Raw genomic sequence first — 24204 nt, forward strand, 5'->3', positions numbered from 1 at the left:
AGTCAATGAAATCAGAATACTGGGAATTTCATTATAGGATAACAGGAAGTTATCTAAAAAGGCCAGGTTGGACAGAGCCTTGGGTGACATGGTCTAGTGTGAGGTGTCCCTGCCCACAGCAGGGGGCTGGAACTGGATGATTTTAAGGTCCTTTCCAACCCAAACCAGTCTGGGATTCTATAGAAATTGTTTAAGGTGGCGATGACCTCAGGAAATGAATTCCATACCTGTAAAGTCTGGCGCACAATGTTGGCTGTATACATCAGCATGCAGTGCAAAATGTCAAGCAAGGACAGAAGTGGTGCATTCACTGTCTTGGTGCTGCTTTTATCATCTGCCTCCAAGTAGAGAGCCACAGTTTCTGTTAGGAGACTACAGATATGATGAACCAGTCCTACACAGAAAGTGAGACAAAAAAGAGAAACAGGCTCTCAGGAAAAGAACAATGTGGAAGGTAGCCTAGTTAAAAATCAGAGATTAGAATAAAGAAAAAGTCACATACATTATGAATATTTATTAAACTTCCTCTTTTTATCCATTATACTAATCACCTTCTCTCCTATTCTCTTTGGAGCAGCTCATAGAGTTATACTGATACAATCAAATTTGCTAACTGCATGGAAAATTACATAATATTCACTAAATAAAAGACGTTCTTGGAGTCCTAAACTTTTCCATAGCATGCTGGCACGCAACTCTCCTTCACAACACTCCTGGTCACAAGAAAGAAGCAACTTCTCCAGGCTGTATAAAATGACACATCAAGCTCTGAGCCCAAGATTTTGTGTCTTAACTGGTGTGCCAATTACAACCTCTACCATATGCTTTACAATCTTATGCTTAACATAAAATATATTCAGAAGAACATTATACAAGGAACACCGAATACCACACCTAAAATGTTAAGATTTGTTTGACTGATGGTAATCACAAGTTTCCTGAAAATACCTTCTTGTTTTGAAGCTTTTTTTTAAAGATCCTTTGGAATATAATACCATCAACTCCTGTAGCTTGCTTAACCCACAAATCATCTGACATACCAGAAAAAACATAATCCATTTCAAGGCAATACAGATTAAATTCAGAATGTTTCTTACTCTCAAATACAAAATGACTGAGTTCATTATGTTTGATCTTACATCTTTTTCTTCAGAGATTCATAAGGAATAAAACATATTTTGTTCCCCACCAAGGACATAACTATGTTTGTAAATTATCTTATTTTAAACCGGTAATTAGCCACAATGTGATTTGGGTGCACACAGGCAGTAACATTGTGGTATATTAGTATATTAGCTTCTAGTCCCCCATGACTCTAAGATGACTGAAGTATTTCACTGATTTCACTGAAGTAAAAGTGCTTTCATCAGTTCTCCTTTAAAAAGTAATTGTATATGTTTTTACAAACATCAGTACAAGATTAAAATGAGACAATCTTCACTCACACCCTCTTCAGCTTTAGCGAGGAGTCAAATCTGTGCAGTGTTGAACTGTTTTGCCTTTGAAAGATGCCCCATCAGTTAACTAAAGTACCATGAAATATTTTCCTCCCCTATTCATCAAGCTTAATACTTTCCCCAGGAAATGAAACAAAAACATTAATTTAGAATACAGTTATGGGTCAGGATCATAAAGACTTGTGCTCTTCTTATATCTCGCATCTTTTGTGTTTTTATGATTACTAGCATTATTCTTTCACCACGGTTTGATTGACAGACTACAGCTCAGGCCAAGCTTTGAATTTCCTGGAGTTTTGTCTGCATAAACTAAACTCTCCAAATTACATCAGTCTAATCTCACACATTTCATTTCCTTCTTTTCTAAAGCACAATTTCTGCTGCAGTTCTGAGCGCTCCATACAAAAACGAGCTGGCATGCAGAGACACATTGAAGTGATGTCACCAATACCCACCAAGAAGCAAAAACCCAGCCATAATTCTATGTCTACCTGATACAGAACTTGTGCTTATTCTACACCTTTTTTCACCAGACTAAGTTAGAATAAACCTAAGAAAACAATCCAGTAAGAGCTGGCCCCTATCAAAGCAATGTCTCCTAAACTGCCTGCAGGGATATGTCCAAGCACACTGTTTCTCCCTCTAGATGAGCACAAAACCCACAGCCACACCAGACTGAATGAGTCACCCTGTTATTTCTAGATGGCTTACACACAGTCCTCAAGACAGTGACTTGGAGATGAACGCTGAGAAGGCCACCTTCAAATAAAGGCATTGTATGGGTCATCATCAAGAATTTCTAATCAGTAGTCCTCTCTGTGTTTAGAGCACGAAGTAGGGAATGACAGAAGTGAACAAAACAATAGGATCCATACCTATGATCTGCAATCCTTTCCCTTTTAACTTTGAAGAGGATTACTTGTTTATTGCTTTGACTGTCCCAGCCTGAGCCTCACAACTGCCCTATTTTTGCTGTTTGGTGAACAGAACACTCAATCTTCGGCCCACCCATTGAGATATGAATAATATCATCACCTAGATTTTGTTCTCTTCAAGTATTTACATCCTTGGGCTATGTGTATTAGCAAACCCTGCCTCTGAACCACAGCAGAATATTCACATTGATTTTGTTAACTAAACCATCAGACTTAGATTTTAGGTACAGACGTGCTCAGACAGGGTTATATGTACAAAGCTATGCATGTTAAATTTGGGAAGTTTGGGGAAAACCAAAACTTTTCCTGAACTTTAAAGACCTTTGGAAAACAACACATCAAAACTTCGGAACAATGACATCTAAAATGAAACGCTGGTGCAAAACGTTCCCTAACACGCTGCAGGATTCACACAGAAACCTGACAAACACTTGGTTCCACAGATAAAACAGACTGACCTCTTGGCCAAATAAATAAAGTTCTAGACATGCTCTTTAAATTACTGCATCGTGTCACAACACAAGGAAAATTGGAGGCCACAACTGCAGACATGTAAATACACTCCTTGCTTACACCACAAGACAAAATACATGTTCTTTGTCCTCAGAAGAGAAAGTTGGGAAGCTGGTGTAATTTACTATGACCATGACAAAATTCAATGGGAGTTTAACAGCCGTGGCCACTGGCACTGTAACTGGTTTACTCAAAAGGTTTTATAAAGACTATAAAACCTAAAAGCTATAAAAACTAAGAGCTATAAAGATCAAGACTGACATGCCTCCGCATTCCAAAGCTTGAATCCCAAAAGAGTCTGAAAAAAGACAATGCAATCCTAAACAAAAGGAGACTGTATTCATAACTCTGGAAATCATACCATAAAAATTGCCTATGGATCTCTGAGTTTCAGAAGGTTTTCTCCCAAATTTCACAACCGATTCAAGAATCACGTTCCTCTTAATTTCCAATAGAGCCTAAAACAGTATTTAGCTTCAAAAACCTCAGACAATATATTTCTGAGTCATATTTAGAATCACAGAATAGAATCATAGAATGGTTTGGGTTGGAAAGGACCTTAAGCCCATCCAGTTCCAACCCCCCTGCCATGGGCAGGGACACCTCACACTAAACCATCTCACCCAAGGCTCTGTCCAACCTGGCCTTGAACCCTGCCAGGGATGGAGCATTCACAAAAATTTAACAGACATAACATTCTTATGTAGTAACTCTCATGAGAAAGTAAAATAAAAATAAGTAAATAAGTAAAAAATTGTAGTAATTCTTCATTAGAAAGTAAAATAAGCTCAGATTCAAAAGGCACACCCCATGCTCTCCTGAACTTCGGAAGTGGTGCATCTGAATCCGAATCCTGTATCACGGAGGAGAGCTAAAATTAAATCAAGGCAGACTGTACCCTGAGAAATGTTACACATTTGGAAGTATTCTGGTACTTCCAAGGACGTTGGAAATAGTCCAATTTCTCAAGAGAAAAGTGTGAGCAACAGTTTACATGGATTAAAGTAATCCATCATGACTTCTTTCAGATAGGCATTTCTTACTATGAGAAGTAAGTAAAAACTTATTTAACTTACAGGGGTTTTTTGTTACTCTATTAATTTGCAAATTTTACCAAGGAAGATTGTTCATAGATGTAGTTTAAATTTATTGCAGTACTTCTTAGCATACCAATGCCTTATATTTACTTGTAAAAGGAGAATCTTCGAAATATCAAGTGCAGTGCTATTTAAATTTTGCAGAAAAATAAGCTGAAACTTGGATTTTGCATTAGAATTATGTTTATAAATTAACATAACTGGAATTGAACAAAAAAATCCTCTTCTAACTGCTGTCCAAGATTCATAACACGTAAAAAGACTGCATCCAAAATTCCTACCCCAGTTTTATAGCATCTGATAACCCTGGTGTTTACAGCAGAGTGTTTCTCCTGCCGAGAGCTCTAGAAGGAACTGAACACGTTGCTAATATCACTCTATGAATGCACACTGGGATGACTATGCTTGTGTTTCACAAATCTTCTCTGAAGATAAAAGGAGTCTTTTGGCCCGTGCTACATCTAATTGGACAGAATGTGCTATGGTACCTTCTGGAGTAAAGGCTGAGGGGAGATATTTGATTCTCACCTATTAGCAAGATGGATAAAGGAAAAGACATCTTTGCTTCCAAATCACATGAAACATCAAAGGAGAGCCTAGGAAGCGATCTTCTAGGCAATCCTTTCATACCTACCAGCAATTAGAGCATTCAACAAAGCTTTCTGCTTCCAGCTGAAGAAAACGTTAGAGCAGATGTACCTCCTCGAACAATGCCACCAGCAACAAATCCCTCGGCCTGGCACAAAGGTTTCTCTTTGTTCCTTTCTGTCTGGTGCTGTCTGGAGACATTCTTCCCTATTCGCATCACATCTGCACAACTGCCCAGGGATGTTACCATATATGCAGTCTCTAGACTTTTCCTCCTTCTTTTACTTACAGAGTGGACGTGGTTGGGCTTTTTGCCTGTTTTTAAACAAAACTACTCAGAGTAACAACATACTGGGAACTAGAAACGACAGCAACAGACTAACCAGAAAACATATTTCATAATCTTTTTAGATGTTAATGATAAAACTCAAAAATAATGCTGAAAAAGAAACGCAGGACTGTAGTCTGATAGATCCTCCCACACAGGAATTCATCCTAAGTACCTGAGCACTTAAGATAATCCATCATGTCATCAAGATTCCTCATAAAACCTTATTTACCTATTTAAACCTGGGATTTCACTTGCATTCCTTGCATCACAGCCCTACCACTCAAGGGTTCCCGTTTTGAATGACTGAAAACAGGCAACATAAAGCAAATGGTATCTTTAGGGTAATGACATTTTTAAAAGAGGCTTGCTGCTTTTGTTGTTATTTTTGTTCATTATTTATTACTGTTTCTGTTTTAGGAACTATTCGTGCCAGCACTATGTTATTATTGAGGGAAGACTATACTAGGATAGGAAATTAGATCACCACTGATTTATATGAGCAAATACAGCATACCTATGGACTCTAATGATGTTCAGGGGAACTATTCACAGTGTTGTGAAGACATTAACAGTGTCTCATGTCAGCAGTCAGGTTTGATTTGTCTGGATATCATGCTGCTGGCACCACAGTCTCCCAAAATACCGTCTGCTCCTTACGTTTTGTAAGTAGCTGAGAACAATTAGACAGTTACTAAAAAGGATGAGTGAAAACCATACACACAGGTAGGATCCACTGAAGATGTGCACACAAAGTTTAAATGCCCTTCTCAGGCAGCTTGTGAGACTGGACATGAAACAAAGACTTTTTCTCTTATTTATTCAAATAAAACTTCTGCTCTTCAGACATGAATTTTAGTGCCCAACAAAGTCATAAGATTTGCTGCCAGTTCTGTCCCTAATGCAAATATTATGTACATCACAAATAGGCTAGCACAAGGCCTTTGGATGCACATAAACTCAAGTGCTGTCATCCCAAGAGCTAAGTGACAATGTGGTGGTCTTGAAGCAGATCTACGTACTCAAACGGCCCTTCTAGCTGGAAGACCTGGGGAGGGATGGAGGTAGGGGTAACACAGTGACTGCATGGAGTTTACATTTCCAATATGTCTGTCCCCAGTTGTGCATATATTAAACACCTAATTTGCATTCTTTTCATATGGATTTAAGCAGTTTTGTTGATACACTCCTGCAATATGTCAGTTGTGTCGTACTTGCAAGCGCAACCTTCCGCCACAAAAAAGTTAAAACCAAGACTGTAGTAAGATAAAATCACATTGCCTGGACTGGCTATTATAAGGAGTTATAAGGCAAACCCTACAGCAGCTTTTCAGTTAGATATTTTTCTCCGTATGTCTAAGACACATTAGAGCTTGTATTCCACTCTGCAAAGCACAGTAATTCCATGGCATGCTACACTTCCACTCAGATCCTGATACACCCTATTTCATCCTTTACAAGGTGTCAACTAAAATAAAATGCCTTGGTTTTGTCACACTGAAGTTAGATGATGCTTAGGAGATTTTCCAAACAGCAGGTGTTAATGAACTGCATGAGGACCAACAATATTTAACAGGGCACCTTACTCTTTGCCATGCAACAGTCTTTAAAACCTCCTTTAAAACAAGCCTGAGATGCTAGCGGTTGTTGCTTCACAACTACATGCAAGAGCTTCTGCGTGCATGTTGTGAATTGTATGCTTTTTAGAAAAACAGAGGCTGCATCAATTCCTCAGATCAATGGCAAAAACTAGATGAAAAGTTCTTCACTAGATTAAAATCTGGGGTTATTTTGTTAGGTTAGGACTTCTTTGCATTGCAGAGCCTTGTACAGAGTCAATAAAGACTTTTGACTTACTGCTCAGAAAGACCAAGCGTGCAGCAATTACCATGTGATAAAATACAGGGGAAATTTATATCCTGAGCTTAATTTAGAACTAGAAATTCTTCTAAAGAGATAGCTATTTTAATAATAGACTTCCTGTCACACAAGATTAAACCCTGTTTATCTACTTCAAAAGTCTTAACGTTCTTCTGCTTTGGCATCAACTTTCCCTTCTACCAAAATCCTTGAGAGACCACAAACTCTGAGAACTGCCTTTCTGACGAAACCTGTACAGACCAGATATGAGCAGCCTCAGAATGCAGATACGGCCCTAACTGTTGTCACAAATTGACAGCATTCAATAGCTTTGAATTATTAATTACTCTAGCCAGGCCTTCAAGAGTCCCTGCACTGAGAGTGATAAGGACCCATGAACCTCTCTGAAGTTTTCAGTTTTAAATTGCAGAAATAAAACACAGTTGTCAACTGTTTCCCATATATATTCAGCAAAGAGTAACAAATCTATACATTTCCCTACTGGAAATTCATGCTCTGTAAGAAAAGGTATTAAATACCTTTATTCCTATTCCTCTCGGTCTATTTACAACTAGACCAAAGATCAAAAGCAAATGCTGGAGTATCAACTAAGAGAATTGTGCTTGCAGTTATTACAACAAAACTGAATCCATGCCACAGTTTCCTGTAACATCCTGTGTTATTCATCAACTAAGTTTACAAGAGAAATGAAAGCTGACAACTAGTAATTGCAACCGTCTAAGGTGGTCTTGGTGTATTTACACTTACATGATCAAAGACCTTAAATAGAGGTCAGGATATTACATGACAGTAAATCTGGTTTTGCAGCTATGACCAGATTATATTCCATAGCCTTAAATCTACTTTACGAGGTCAAGTGTTTCCCAAATAACTGTTAGGATAACTTTGACCATCAGACTCTCTAATTTGCTATCATCTGGCCATACCAATAATGACATATTTGATTAAATCTCTAAAATCTAACACAGACTTTTCACCTCAGATGTTATTATCCTTCTGATTAAGTGGCTCAGGCATATGTCTTACTTTGTTTGCATGAATGCTTGTTCTACTTTGACCTACCCATGATTTTCAGCCTTGCCACTGGGATCTTTGAGCTGGAACCCATCTCACTGTGATCATGCTGTCACCTCAGACTATAGATAAAGTGCCTTACCTAATGCTCATCATTAGTACAGCCTAGACCAACAGAGCCTTCATTTGCTGTCAGCACATCCACCTGATCCCAACTATCTTATCTTGAAAAGACCACACTGAGCTAAGTCAGCTGGTACAGCATAGTTTATTTAATCAAGAGGCACTCCTGGCTCTGAAAGAACTGCAAGCCTACACATGTTTGAATGCTGTATTCCATACCTTGTCTTCCCTATCTCAATAGGGCCTACCTAATAGAAGCATGGGTCTACTGACACTGGGCTGCGGACAGCCTGTACCTTTCTTGTGCAGATGGCAGCTGCTGGGAGTAGAGGAGCCTGTGTATACAGTAACAGAATGGCTCAGACTCTTGGGGAAGTCTCTGCATAAGCACTGGAAGGAGATCACATCAAGTGGTTTGTTCTACAAGGCTATCTTGGCCCAAGCCACGTAGTTCTGAAACAAAAACAGTGAACTCTACCATCCTTCAAAACAAGCAGCTGAGCTGGATCCTGCTGCAGATCTGATGTTTAACTGAGAATCTGGACTCCGCTTTGCTCAAGGGCAACTGATTGGTTCAGAGGTGAAAAAGAGGTTAAGATGACTGATAAATTACCATGAAAGAGATGCCCACCACAGAACAGGAAAGAGGGACTTAGACAGGATTTTTTCATTCAATGGGTGTACTGTGAATGCATGCAAAGGAACAGCAAAGGAAACCTAGTATGCAAGCGCTGGTTTGGGCTTAAATTTCTTCACAGTAGCTTGTATGTGGCTATGTTTTAGGCTTGTGTTGCAAACAAGTTCTGACAGCAAACTGATGTTTTAGTTACTGCTGAGTAGTGCTTACACAGCATCAAGACCTTTTCTGCTCCTCACTTTAACCCTTCCAATTCTCCCCCCACCCCACCAGGGTTGGGGGCATTAAGCAAGCGGATGTGCTGAGCATAGTTGCCAGCCAGGGTTAAACCATGACAGTGCATTTTCTTTCTACTCTACTGTGCCTGCTCTGTTGGGCAAAGGTGTTTATCAGGCACTGATGTACTATAAGGTCCCAGTAACTTCTCCAACTTGCTCCAACATAGGGAGCCTCCATTACCCTGGGCCAGGGTGTGCTTCATGTGACACTTCTTATGTGCCTTGAGCACTTCCAGCCTGTTTATGCCAGATCACTGGTGCCAAAAAGCAAGTTAAAGCAATGAAATTAAGTTCAATCTTTTTGTTTGACAAGATAAACAATGCAGGGGGGGGAAAGGCAGAGCTTGCCATGAAAGGATCACATTCCTTTGTTCCTCCCCCATGTTATCTCAACTGAGGAGACAATCATAGAATCCCAGACTGGTTTGGGTTAGAAAAGACCTTAAGATCATCCAGTTCCAACCCCCTGCTGTGGGCAGGGATGCCTTATACTAGACCATGATGCCCAAGTCCCTGTCCAACCTACATAGTGGTGGCATCAGGGCATATTTGATAGGGCTTTCCTCTGTTTATGTGAAGAAACACCTTCTAGTTTAGAGAGAAAGCTAATATGTCAAACAGCCTTAGGGATGCCCTGTGAGTGTCAATACAGGAGCGCACACTTTTCCAGATGGAACTAACATGCAGTTTCTATCTGTAGATAGCTGAGAGCTGCTCAAAATTTTGGCTCTGCTCTGAACCAGGCTTGTCCTTTGCTTGTGCTCATCAAAACTTCTAGAAAGAGAGAACTGATCAGGCTTAATGAAGGTTATGCTTTAACTGAGATGGTTTTCAGAAGCAAGCTACAAAAAGCTAAGTCTGGATCTTCTTCATCTTTGGATGCCAGAGAGGGACTCTTCATCAGGGACTGTAGCAATAGGACAAGGGGTGATGGGTTCAAACTGAAACAGGGGAAGTTCAGGTTGGAGATAAGGAAGAAGTTCTTCCCTGTGAGGGTGCTGAGGCACTGGCATAGGCTGCCCAGAGAAGCTGTGGCTGCCCCATCCCTGCTCCCACACCGAAGCTCCCAGGACAGAAAGCTGGTGCTGGGCATCACCTGCATCACCTGTGGTGAGCTCTGGAACAATGTCACCACCATGGCAATCCACCCTTGCTTAGCCACTTAAAACTCCATCTGCGTACTGCACTCAGGGCAGCACTCTTGGGGGTCCCAGAAACCACATTCCAAAATGCAACCCCCTGCTCCTACACCTAAGGTGCCACGACAAAAGCTTTTGCTGGGCATCAGCTACACATGGTGAGCTTCAGAATACTACCACCAGCCTAGATATCCACACTTGCTTTGCCACCTAAAACTCCACATACACTGCCTCTCCAGGCAGCACTTTCAGGTGACTGAGAAGCCATTCTTTACAATGAGGGGGTAAAACACTGGCACAGGTTGCCCAGGGAGGCAGTGGATGAACCATCCCTGGAGACATTCAAGGGCAGGCTGGAGGTGGTTCTGGGCAACCTGATCTGGCTGAAGATGTCCCTGCTCATTGCAGGGGTTTGGACTGGATGAGCTTTGAAGGTCTCCTCCAACCCAAACCATTCTATGATAATTTATAGTGTAAGTACAAAATGCACATAAAAATACAACAGTGCTAAACAATACTATAAAATTAGATCATAAATAGCAAAAGAAAGCATCAAACTAAAAAGACTACATATAAATGTTGTATTTTAAGCAAAATCTGAAAAATAAAAAGTATTTAGGTAGAAAAACAAGAACATCACAGGAAACAGTCTTAAATAACACAGACTAGTGCGCAAATGGTTTGAATAGATTATTTTGACATTAACACGTCTGTTCAGTCCACAACTTTCCTAAAAGTAACTTAGAAAAGGAGACTATCTGGCTGTCTGAGAGCTGTGACAGCTACTGAAAACATCTAAAACAAAACCAAACCATCAAACCATTCTTTAAACCAGTGAAAAACCTCAGATTTCATTTATCTGTCCACTATACAGATCTGGTCCTGCCAAAACTGGTGCTGGTTTTTAGCAATTGAGAAAATGGATTTCTTTCCGTAGGATCATGTAAGTATACCTGAAGAAGACTATTATCCCTATGATAACAGTAATGATTGATGTGGTTTGATTTTGCGTCTAGTACTTTGTATCTTTGCAACTTTACACTTACCTGAAATTGGCAGTGATACACTGTGTTCATACTGAGACTGTTCTAACAGCTAGAACAGAAAGTGTATGACAGCCCTACAACCTATGGAATAGTAACAGCATTCAAACTGAGTCTCTTTTCAAATATATAGTTACACTTTAAATTTCATCACCTAATATCATCTTTTAGCTTACTAATTATAGCTGACAAACTACACATGGACATCATAATTAGATTTTCATTTATTATCTGTAATAACTTAAATAGTTTGTGTCATCATTAGTTAACCTGTAGCTAATACAATAGCTACGCTTTTACCTACTTACGTATTTTCTCTCAAGCTGATCAAATGAACTAGTGCTAATATATGCGATTGAGTTAAGCCTGATGCGAGTACTAGCATGATGTCTAATGATAATGCCTTATTAGACTGCAGAAAAAGCAGCACCTACATGAATGCAAAGATGACCATCTCTAGAGGGGAGGAAAATAAAATCAGGTTTGGGCTAAGTGGATGAGAAGGAGCATAAGGCTTTGAAGACTGTCTCCTTTATCAAATCCTGTCATTAGGAAACTTTCAGATACCCACATCCTCAGATGGAAAATCAATTCCTTCCATTTTAACATACCAATTTCATTTTTCAAATGAGTTTTCTGCTTCTAAATGTTATTGGAGCAGTCATTCAGCCAAAACCTGCAGTCTTAGTTTTGTCTAGGAATTGGATAAGCATAAAAAATGTCCATTACAGTAGACACATTAGAAACATAAAAATAGTCTGAGTTTTGAAATTGCTATATTTATTGAACTAACCTCCCACTGTTAAACTAAACTGATCAGTTATGTCATCAGATTTCTGCATAGGGCCCCTGAGACTGGAATATTATGGAATGAAAAGATTTTCAACAATTTTTTGTTATCACTTCTTTCTCTTCCATCCATTAGGTGTTAAAATGAGGTACCTTAGCTGGTTTAAACAGGCAGCTATGCTGCAAGATGATCCTAGTAGGAAGCTTACACCCCAGGCACAGAAAAGACCCGTCCTCTGTTATAGTGCAGCGCTGGGGAGACAAGACGTAACAACCCGTTGAGCCTTTATTAACTTATTTTATCCTTTGAAGACTTAGCAAGCATGCTGTGACATTTTGTGCCTTACAGATACGGCTCTCAACAACAGGCTTGGTTCTACTTCAATGGCTCAACTGTTTCTCACAGCAATTACTGTTTCTATTTCCACCCTTTTCAGGTGGCTGTATTGATGAACATCACAGGATGACACACCAGGTTATTTTTTCCTCAAAGACTTCACTACTGCCATGCTATTTTGACATGATTCCCACTTATCTTTTATCATACCAGGCTTCTAAGCTTACGCATGTGATGTTATACACTTCCACCTGAACAACTGGCATTTTGGGTCAGAAAAACTTGTCTTAATACTGTTAAAAAACATTCTGAAGTTCAGAACATCACAGAAGAGACTTCCTCGGGCTCAACCACCACTTCCTATATAAGCTGTAACTCAAATGAACAGTGACACACAAGTACTGTACTATCTTTAGATGTTTATAGAGACATCTCTGTGCTCAAGAGCTGAGCTGACTACTACACTTCTGGCACAGAGCTACAAAAGGCTTCCATCCCTCATGGCAGAGGCTGTAAGGTGCACAAGGGACTTTCCCTATCACATCCAAATGATACAGGAGCAAGAACTGCAACTGCTCAGAGAGGAGGATACAAGCCTGTCTGCATTCATTGTTTGTATTTCGAAATAATTTCTCACTTTACATTTATTTTACTGTGAGATATTTTTGTTTCTAAATGTTGATTAAATGCAGAAAAAAATTGGTTTTTGGATCTTACTCATATTGATTTCCCTAACTTATCCTCTCTGCCAAACTTTCTATTCAGAATCACAGTACGCTGCATATGAACTAAGCTTTACCTTTTCTTGGAGTGATGTACAATAAGCAGGTCTGAAGTATTGCCCTGAAACAATACATTTTCTACCTCCCATCACTGAATGAATAAATATTCCTATATTGTATTCTAGATGAGTTTTGCAGAAAACTCCTCCTAGGTATAAAGAGGGACTACTAAAGAATAACCAAATGGCTTCAGAACCGGCCTGAATGTGCGTCTGATTTCTTCACAAACTAGTCTGTGGTTTTGGTTTTGGTTTTAAGTGTGCATTAGTTCATTAATTTTATAGGATTTTATAACTACTGCCTTTCCCTTGCAAGTAGACTTCTCCTGTATGACTAATCCATGGTCCTCTTGATCACTGTCAGAGTGAGCTAGTTTCTCATATCTTGGAAGAAAACCCTGCAACTCTGAAGCCAGCTACTCCAACAACTCACTTGAATGCCTAAAACCCAAGTCTCATGCACTGTCACAGTGACACCTTCTCCATGTGGTATGGGAGTCCAGACTAGTGCATAGGTTGGTGCAGCATGAGGAAGATCTGAGTTGCCAAGTTAGCGCTGCCTACTTTCAGGAACGCTGATGATTTAGCAGGAGAGAGAGCTGGCTAGGAAACCAGAAGCTGTCCTTAAACACTGTGCTGTGGGCAGCACAATCAAATGTCTTTTGGAGACTGAAGCCGAAATCCAATTATCTGTGAGGAAGTGAAAGGTAGAAGATAGAAACCTTTGGGATCTAACTAGGGAGCTCAGGATTCATCGCCATTTATCAATCATTATGTTAAAGATATGTGTATGTTACAGACTGACACAGGTTTTTTGCCTTTTTTTTTTCCATGAGAAAGGTTAAAGTTGGATGTTGGTCTCACGAGTGCCACTTTTGTGGCTATGCAATATTTAACAGAGTTTAACAATACGACACACAAAGACATTTGAAATCTAATTAATCTCTTGACATTTGACTAAAAGTCAACGCAGTGAACCACAAGATGAATAAGGATACCTCATCCACAAAGGCTGATCTTTCTTTCATGAGGTGCAAATGAGTTATCATCATCTGACTACAAAGTTTATTGCAGATCTCTTCCTTTTTAATAACTGTGCCTGCTTTAAGCACCTAGTATGCCTTCTTAATTCGATGTTGAATGTAACACGTGCTGTAGCTGACATTCTACATTTCCATCAAAGGTCCTTCCTTAGGACCTTAGTTTTTACCAATACTACTTGAAGTTCCATGTACTAGTAATAGCTGTTGCATTTTGACACCATTCAAAGACAATTTTTATTGTTCTAAACCCCACAATTTCACTTCTACTTTAGTTCCTGAGATTTCAACAGCATTAACACATAAAGTTTAAGATTTTCTGTACCATATTAATAGAAACTGGTTTTGGGCATTCAGACAAGCATCTTTTCTCACAGTGCTTGTGGTGATTACTTCAGGACAGGAGCCAAAAACAGGATCACAGCAGTAGAGCCTGAAAAAGGTCATTCAATTCTACGTGACTGTATTGAACTTTATATATAAACCATCTCCTTAGAAGACCATCATGAAAAACAAAAAAACCAAATAGTTTATGGAGTATAATCAGATTCCAAAAAAGCTGAAAACGTAAACTCTTTGTAAGTAGTCCTGGGCTGCAAGCAAGTTACTACATTAGCTTTGAATGACCACGGAAACCTTTCCCAAAGACAGAATTGCTGGGAATTACTTTTCATACACACTACCGAAGATAGTTGTTCATATAATGTAGTAGATTTGAGGCATTATGAGGAATAAACAGCTGCAGACAACCAGAAGTTATCACAAGATTTACCTTCCAACAACCTGCTTTGTTCATTTCTTCAGAATGAGGATCCTGCTTTGTCCTGGGTCACCCAACAATAAGCACGTGCTATACTGGGAGCTGCTCCCATGCACTGATTGATCCTGTGAGATCATGACATGGGTTACCCTCCATAGGCATGGAACAATACACTGTTGAACTCAGTGGTTACAAACCTAAACCAGAAGACTGCAGGTAGCCTAAAAAGCAAATGGGTGTGAATACAGAAAAGACCAGGGAGATATATTAATGAATAGATATTAACAGGCCTATAAGTAGACCTCAGGATGCTACATAAGTGTTCAAGTTTTATGCTTTGCAATTTAGTAAATGCTAATGGAAACGGAATTCACAGATGGCAGGTTTTACCTCCACCAGTAAGGACCATTACATTCCAGGATGTAAACAGAGATCAGTCAGCCCCACTTTGATCATGTTGTAACTTTATGGTAAAAGAAGGAAAACTGTTCAAGAATGATTCTCCTCTTCCATTTACATTCTTTAGTTGCTACCTGAAGGTGAAATTACATCCTTTGGTTTTCTGCAACCTAATTTATATTGGGAATGTCCAAGATAATAGGTTACAAATGTAATGTTTTCTAAAATTCTATAATTTGGAAATTTTAGGTATCAAAATTCCTTCCTTTCTGTAAGTGTACAAGTACATACATATGTGTATTTTGTGCACATCAAGTATGGCACTATTGTTTGCTGTACATTAGCCAGGACTATTTAACTGATAAGACAATATTATTGCCTTTCCCTAAGTTATGGCACTACCATAGGTTTCTCTACTTTCCTCAGATACTAGTTACTATAGAGTGAATAAATAGTTTGTGTATTTGGGCCTCCATGTTCTCTCAAGTTAACTTAAAATCATCCAATGATTTCAAAAGATGGGGAAAGGGAGTAAAGAGACCGGCAAGGAGAAGCCAAAACAGAGGGAAAGAGGGTAAGTCTCATGCTTTTAGAAAACCATGCTAAAAATGACCACTGTTGTCTTGGATTTTTAACATCTCACCCTAACTATTCATATAAGACCCTATATTAATCCCAGTCTCCTTACTGAATCCAGTCTCAGTAATTAAACTGAATCATATTATTCCCTTCTGATTATTAAGTGGACATCATCATTAATGTTAACAGAACAAACGTTTAATAGCTGATAACACAAACACAAGCTCTTTTAAATTCCCTCTGCAACTTTAGCTGCATATGCTATTCTCTCTTTCACCTTTAAACATTACAAGTGGTGATCATCACATGTCTGATGTACTGTCACACAAAAGGAAACAGTTCAGGGGACAGAGAAACTAATGTTGGGCACTCCACCCTGTATGCAAGTCGCTGAAATGCAGAACCCTGTAACCGGTATTAACATGAAATCACGGAAGTAGTAATGAAGCAAGTGCATCATGCAGGATTTCCTTGAGAAAGGGGAAAGTTCAACACGTAAGCTGCAACCCATTAACTATATAGAGAACCTAATACAACTTCTCTGAGCAAGGGATTGTTCTGAAGGCTAACAAACAGGCACAAAATGAAGCAGTGACACGGGTCTCTGAATGATCTGTCTGTAAAAACAGGGCTTCTTGGCAGCTGAAGAGATGGAAAGAAATCTCGCTCCTAATATCTGGACTTCTGGAAACAAAAACCTTGACAGGACTGACCCCTAACCTGGGCTCCTTACGATGTTTAGCAAGTGCTTAAGGGTTTTAATTTTTTAAGCTCCATATATACATGAATTATCACACTGTAATGGGGAAATAAGGGAAATTGATGACACATAATACTCTGCCTTCAGCCTTTTCTTTTTGAAGACAGCAGAATAGCTCATGAATGTTGAATGCCTTCATTAATAGCATGGACACAGACTGTTAATAGGAAAATGCACCTTCAGCAAGTTTCCAGGTGACACTGAAATGAGGCAAGCAGTTGATGTGATGCAGCGCTGAGCTAACATTGAGGAAGAACTCAAGAAGCAGGAGACCTAAAACAATGGGCTGCCACAAACCTCTTTGAGTCTGACAAAGGCAAATACAAAGCTGTGCACCTGGGAAGGGATAAATTAACGTAAGAGTACAGGCAGAGGCTGAAAATACATACACCATGTGGTTCACTCTCCTAAACATCTTGGCTGCCCTCCTCTGGACTTGCTCCTGTCAATGGCTTGTTACAGTTTGGAGCTCGGAACTAGTCGCTGTTCTAGATGAAATCTCACAAGTGGCAAATACAAAAGAATAATTACTTTTCTCCATGTTCCAGTCACTCTATTGTATCACAGCCCTCTGCCTTTATTCTTGCAAGGGCACACTGCTGCCTCATGTTCAACTTTTCTATTTGGACTCCAGGATCCTTTTCTGCCAGATGGAGCTTAATTTCTACTTTACCAGATCATGTTCTTCTCTATCACACAAAAATTATCCAAAAAGGACAAGTTGAGTATCAAAGACAGTGGCAGAAGTTTAAGCTATTTTCCTGTAGTGAGCACCATAGACTTACACTGGCAGTGGGAAGGATAAAATGCCCTCTAGTTTGTATGGAATAACTTTTCTCCCTTTTTCATCCAAAGGAAAGCTTGAAGTCTACAATTACAAGATCAATACCTTCACAACAATCCTTGCAAACCAAATTTCAGAAGTGCTTGACTTGACACTTGGGCCCTTAATCAATAAAGCACTGGCCAAAATCCAGTTTTCCAGGACTCTGAACATTAGCCAATGGGGAAAAGGGATGAGAGTCTTACTTGAGATTTATTTTTGGCTGCTGTGCTGTTTTTCCTAGTCAGGATGCTGAAGTTCTGTGAGCCCAAGAGTGTTACCTAATAGTCTGACAGTATTACTGGAGTAATTCATAAAATAGCACAAGGAAAAGGTAAAGACTTTTATGATGTTTCTATCCCACTTCCTTCATTTGGAAACTAGCATGATGGAAGCAGCACAAACATTGAAACCCCAAGAAACCCCAAGGAGTTCTAAGTGTAACAGGCAGTTTGCTGATAAATAACCAAAGAATCAGAATCCTCTGAACCATCCCTCTCCAATTCAGATGTATTTCCCTCTCTTTTCTTTTGGCCTTATTCTCACACCACTAGCCTCATAATGGATCTGTTTGAAACAAAGGAGAGGAACACATTACTAGCTACACTGTGTTTTATTTCATCTCCTGAATGACAGCACTGTTCATTTAATCCCATCAGAGTGAAAAGGATCAGGAATTCAACTTTCCCACTTTCTGGGTGAGTGCTTTAACTGCTAAGGTAATTATAAAAAGAAGGGCACAACCATTACTACCAATCTTGATGGAGTTTTATGCTGGTATGTGTATCTCATATCTAAAACAGAGTCTTCAAATTTCCTTATCACTATCAGTGCTTATACTTAAACCATTACTCATACTATGTCTCATCTGGCTTCTTCTCTCATGACTACAGAAAAGCCACACTTCCATGAAATTTCCCTCTCACACCTCACCCAATCTTTTCTTAGAGGTATTCAAAAGGTTTTCTCTCATCTCCTGGATTCACAAGAGACTTAGCAGTCTCTTCACTGTCCCCCTATTCACAAGTCTTCCTTTTCCTTCTGCACTATGCTATATATTGTTATGCAAGTACTCTAGGTCTTTGATTTATGACAAATGATACGAACAGTAGCGTAGATCTGTATTGCTGGATGCCAGTCATTTACAATAAACAAAAGGAATTCTCTCTATGTGCATATTTCTAAAGAAGTTGTTGAATTTACATAGATTTCCAACTACAGAAACTTTATTTTGTAAAACAGAACCAGGTTCTAAATAAATGGATCTTCAAGAATAAAACACAGTGAAATGAAGACATGGAATGGTTTGAAGACTAAGACTTCACAGTCAGCTCGGGCTCCACGCCACTAGCCTGTATCACTGGATTGGAAGAGGAGCTAGGTTTTTTAGAAGTGCAGAAATATTGTACAATTTAATCTTTCACAGATGTGAGCAGTGAGAAAAGGAAGAAGGGGCAGAGGCTCTCTCCCTGCGTTCTGCACTGGTACGGTCAGAGCTCTAGCCCACTCCTTTTTAAAGCCATCCTTCATAGGCATAATGTAACTTTCAGCCAGTGACTCTTTAGAAACCACATTTCCTCAGAGGAAAAGGTTTTTAAGTTTATAATCAAATCAGTAAGGGAGGTAGATGAAGTGATGAGTAGCAGTCCGTTATAACACAATTACCTAACAACCACTCCAGAATATAAATACATTCAAGTCTACAGTTTCACACAGTGCCAGACATTACAAAAGACTGGGAAACATCTATAGTAAAGAGAATAACTGAAGACAACATACCTTCTTCAAAGAGTAACACCATGTTTGTGTTTTTGTTAGCAACCATGTTATTCAATAAGGCAATTACAGTTTGCATTGTGTTCCCAAGGATACTGTCTTGGTGTTCCTGTATAAAATACAACAAAAATCAGAATAAAAATTATCTAGTTTTCCTTTTGCAAGGTTAACAGAAGACTATTCACTTCCAAAACCACAGTGATACATAAACAGTACTTTTTCAGTTCCTTAAAGGTCAACATTTAAAGTGCTAGAAACCTAGCCAAATCTCTTAGAAGCCTCTATTCAGCTTAACCCTGTATTAATTTTCTTTGTACTAGAGCACTTTAAACTGGATCATAAGGAGAAGAGACAAAGAACAGGGGCTCACAGCCTTTTGGAGGACTATTAGTTTCCTACCAAACCCCTATATATATATATACATACACATATATCTGTGTACATATATATTATGCATATATATGTGTATAAATATATATATATGTGAGTGTGTGTATATATATATATCTATATATATGGGCCAAGAGGCCTAACGTTTTACTTACTTTACATAGAACTTTGAGATGTCAGTTATGATCTCTATAAAGAGCACAATAAATATCTGTTCCTCTGAAGGTTTAATACACAGCCTGATAAATGGAAAAGCAATGTTGGAAAGTATAGACACCACAGTCTTCAAAAGATAAGGTAACTAATACAGAAAAGAGATACCATAAAGCCATGGTTCTAAACATAAATTTGAAGTTATTTCCTACAGATAGCTGAAGGGTAAGAATCACAGTTGTTCCAGAGCTCAACATGTTTATCTGGTAGTCTATCTTCTTATTCACTCTCCTAAAGAACATTCAGAAAATAATAGAGAAACAGTAAGAATGATTGTGTTCCTGAAGATAATGATACATCCACTGAGAATATACAACTCATAAAAGCAAAGAAGTTTCACAAGTGCCAAAATGAGAGCTGACTCACGCACTGTCTTTGCAAGTACAGTATTTCCATTACTGCCCCATATGTTTCAAGTAAATATTTTCTAGTAAAATTCCCTCTGGAGATATACAATTACAAGAGAAGCTGGTAGTTGTTTACAATAGTGATCTTGTGCATTCAGCAGGTTAATAACATTAAAACGAAGCCACATTTGCCTTTAATAGACAGAATTTATACAACTGTCTACTGAAAGACTAGCACTGATGCTTTTATTTATATCAAAGCATACGTAACAAAACTTACCCTCCCCTAAGCACACATAGACTAGAATTCAAGATGGGAATGTCAATACTTTGGGGAAGGAAAATGTTCTCTTAGTGAAGACAATAATCTTACAAATGGCATACTCAGCTGTACAACTCGAGTTTTAACACATATCGCAGATGGGTTTTGATAAGATAACTTATTAGGTTTCAAGAAGCTACAGGTATGTTTTGCTTAGATAAGCCATCACTGATTGCTGTTAGGCTCGATTTTAGAGGTTTATATAAAAGTATTTAGCTTCTTCATAACGTATGAAGGAGCAAAGCGGATCTGATTTGTGTGCACAGCACCACAGACTGCGGACATTTAATGAACAGTGCACTTGACAGCTTTAATAAAACATAGCCTTTGCCAGCAGAGATAATTAGAATTGAAGCAGCAAAATTCTAGTGTTTGGCAACACAGATGAAACAACTTCATTAAAATGTAGAGCTTTGGTGAATGAAAGGCAGCAAAGCATTGGACCCTGAAGAATCAGCCTTCTCAAAACTAATTGCTTCAGTGCTTAAAAAGGACAGCTAAGAAATACCAAGGGCATAACAAGGAAATACTAGGATAAAAAAAAGCAAGCATGGAAGATAAATCAGGCTTTTCAAATAGGACTACATTTTATTTAAGCCATTAAACTTTTCATTCTAATGTTGAAGGGCTGTAACATTAACAAAAGAACTCAGTTGAAGCATTCTAAAAAGCCAGTTAGGTAAAAGGGTGTGAATTAGAAAAGTGGGAGTACGAATCTTGGCAAGATACTATGGCTAAAGCTGCCATTTCTCTTCCTTTAAGTGGATTAGAAATTAGAACAGCGTAGGCAAACTACAGTATTTTAATTACATTTCAGATAACAAAAGAGATAGCAATTGTGATAAGAGGCTACCAATTTGGGAGACTTCACATACAAGCCTCCTACTCCTGTACCTAAGAATCCAGAAGAAATCATACTAAATGCTACATTTACAGATACCCTTTAATTAAAGTATATATATATATATATATATATATCAATATACCCCAATATCAGTATACAAATACATTCTCTTACCACACCAAGCTTCAGATTTTCAGTGGCCTAACAATCTAATCTTTTTATTCTGGAAGTCATTTGTTACATCCTTTGCACTTCCCAAACCTCCTTGTTATCTTGGAGACAACCACGTCCTTCTATCTGTGTTGATGGTCAGAATCTCACAAGGCATAAGGAGAAAAGGTGACATTTAAAACAAAGAGAGCTCTAAAGAATGCTGCCTCTTTTCATTCTGAAGAATGAAAAGTAAATTTTTCACTTTTAGAAGTAAAGCTTCTGTCAAGATCATAAAAGTACTTCTCTTGCACAGCAAACATTAAGAACTGAAAATGTAAGTAAGGCCAGTGTTCCTTCTCTTCTCATTTTATGCTCAAATCCTCTGAGAATACAATTTCAATTACTGGACATGTGGAGAACAATACTATTGTTAACACCACCTATTAGTAGGGAAACGAGTTTTCCTCCTTTAAGAGGTCCACTTCATGTCTCAAACTTCTGGAAGTCAAATAAACCAGCCTGGCCTTGAACACCACCAGGGATGGAGCATTCACAGCTTCCTTGGGCAACCCATTCCAGTGCCTCACCATCCTTACAGGGAAGAACTTCTGCCTTATATCCAGTCTGAACTTGCCCTGTTTCAGTTTGAACCCATCACCCCTTGTCCTATCACTACAGTCCCTAATGAAAGAGGCCCTCTCCAGCATCCTGAAAGGCCACTTAAATCTGTTCAGAGTTAGAGGCGGACAATCTTCAAGGTGTAGATTTCTTACTCTGGAGAACTGAACTTCCTCATACCAAAGAAAATCCAGGCACCCTGGAAGCATTCATGCTGGTATGTTCTGAAGCAATGAAGCTTTAGAAGGAATTGATACCGCCATGGCAGTAACTACAGAAATCTGGAGACTCTTTGGAGAGGCAGTGTATCAGTGAAGCATTTGAACAGCAAAATCACTTGCGAGCTGCAATAAACCATTACACCAAGAAATTTCCATGCCAAAATATTCACTTCTCAGACTGGTTTTCAGCTTTAATTAAAATCTAGTTCTTGAACGGCTTCAGAATGACAGGCACCAATGAACTGACATCTTTTTTTCCACATGGATTTTGCTTTGATGTAAATGGCACTTTGTCACCTCAAGGAAAAAGGTTTAGAGGAGTTTGGGGAATTTCCTGGTGACATTTTTAATTGAAAAACACAGATTCATTAGACTTACCCAAAGGATCACATTAACATTTTTGACTGGAAAAGGTTTGAAGGGTTCAGAATAGAACCTATATTCCTACTATGACACTAGGCAGACAAGGCAAAAGAAATTATGAACTGGTTGCTATAAGTGAAAACTCTACCTAATAAAACACTGATTTTATTCAGTGAAAATTACAATTTGTTAAGTTACTTATCAACACAGTGGTTTTTTAGGTTATACTTAATGAACATTAACTATCAAGAGTAAAGTTGGTTGCTATAATATTAGAGAAATATTATAGGGAGATTGTAGTTTACATGATCTTTGCTTAATATTCATGGTCAAGCCAAGACAAAACACAATTGGCCCAACACTTAAATTACAACTCCCTTTCAAATCATAGAATGGTTTGGGTTGGAAGGGAACTTAAAGCTCATCCAGTTCCAACCCCCTGCCATGGGCAGGGACACCTTCCACTAGAGCAGCTTGCTCCAAGCCCCATCCAGCCTGGCCTTGCACACTGCCAGGGATGGGGCAGCCACAGCTCCTCTGGTCAACAAAAGCCTCCTCCCTTCTTTCTGTCACAGCAGGTTACAGAATTGTGCATCTCCTCCATTTTAGCACTACTGGTTTTGGACTGCTGAACACTGAAAAGAACTATAATGGATGGTAGACTTTCACATATGTGTTGGGTTTGTTGTTTGTTAGGTTTGGTTTTTTCCAATCACTTAGTTAAGGACTCTGAACAGTAGCAAAGCTTTACAATAATCACATTATTAAATACTAAAAATGCAGGAAATGAAAAGTGGTTTAGGTTTATTACAATATCTTTGTGAAATATAGGAATAGGGTTTATAAGTAAACTACATCAGTGAAGTTCGTTGTATAAATCAGTGGTATATCATCTCGACTCTCAACTCCATCTCATGTTAACAGTCCCTGATAAACACACTGTTACCTGTCACTTATTCAAGAACTCAAGGTTGAATGTGTTTTCTTCTTATGCCAAGCTATGTATATGAAGTCCAAGATTAAAAGGAGCTGGGGTGAAAGTGAAAATCAATGGTCTGAACAGAACTGAACTATGATAAAGAAAGTACAGTTTCTTATTCTATGTAAATACCAGAATCACATTTTCTCTTATAGACACAGCAGGAAGAAAGTTTACTGTTACCCAAAAATCTCCTACAAAGATATGAGCCACTCATCAGCTTAACTTGGCATTCAACATATAAGCCACCAATCCCATTCTTCAGCCAAATTCTGTGTGAGGTTACATGATTTTGTTTTATTATAGTTGACCACAGGAACAGCATATAGTTAGGATGAAAGACTGAAAAAAATCTGAAGACTAAAAAGATACTCAACTAAAAGATAGTCAACTTCAAGGCTAAATGACAGCACCTTCTCCTTGCTTATATCATTCTAGGATGTTGCTGCAGTTTCCAGGCTCCACAGAGTTTGCTTTTAAATTAGTTCTGCCTGTGGCTTGAGGCAGAAATAACACTTTTTCCTTTCATTGTGATCTTTCTACTTTCATTTGTTTTGCATTTAATACTTACTCTGCCTCTACCTGTGAGCCTAGAAAAAGTGAACATGATGAAGCTCACTTTAGTAGATCATATTTCAGGCATGTCTTTCAGCAAAATACTTATGAAGTGACAGCCC

General features: G+C 38.7%; 1 protein-coding gene across 10 annotated transcripts in view; it reads right to left on the minus strand.

Moving 5' to 3' along the window:
- Positions 1-24204, minus strand: part of ULK4 (unc-51 like kinase 4) — a 198949-nt gene that overhangs the window by 68365 nt on the left and 106380 nt on the right. For 6 of the 10 annotated variants that reach the window (XM_062617176.1, XM_062617178.1, XM_062617175.1 and 3 more), the window contains 2 exons: positions 19081-19186; positions 228-394 (listed from right to left, as the gene is read on the minus strand). In XM_062617176.1, coding sequence (XP_062473160.1) covers positions 228-394; positions 19081-19186 — 273 coding nt within the window. Of the gene's footprint in view, positions 1-227; positions 395-5870; positions 5967-19080; positions 19187-24204 lie in introns of those variants that run through there. The other 4 variants (XR_009964477.1, XM_062617181.1, XR_009964476.1 and 1 more) reach the window with 3 other exon arrangements.

This window comes from Pezoporus occidentalis, unplaced genomic scaffold (genome assembly GCF_034315485.1).
Source record: "Pezoporus occidentalis ecotype Australia unplaced genomic scaffold, CSIRO_AGI_Poc_V1 ctg193, whole genome shotgun sequence".
NCBI classification, from domain to species: Eukaryota; Metazoa; Chordata; class Aves; order Psittaciformes; family Psittacidae; genus Pezoporus; species Pezoporus occidentalis.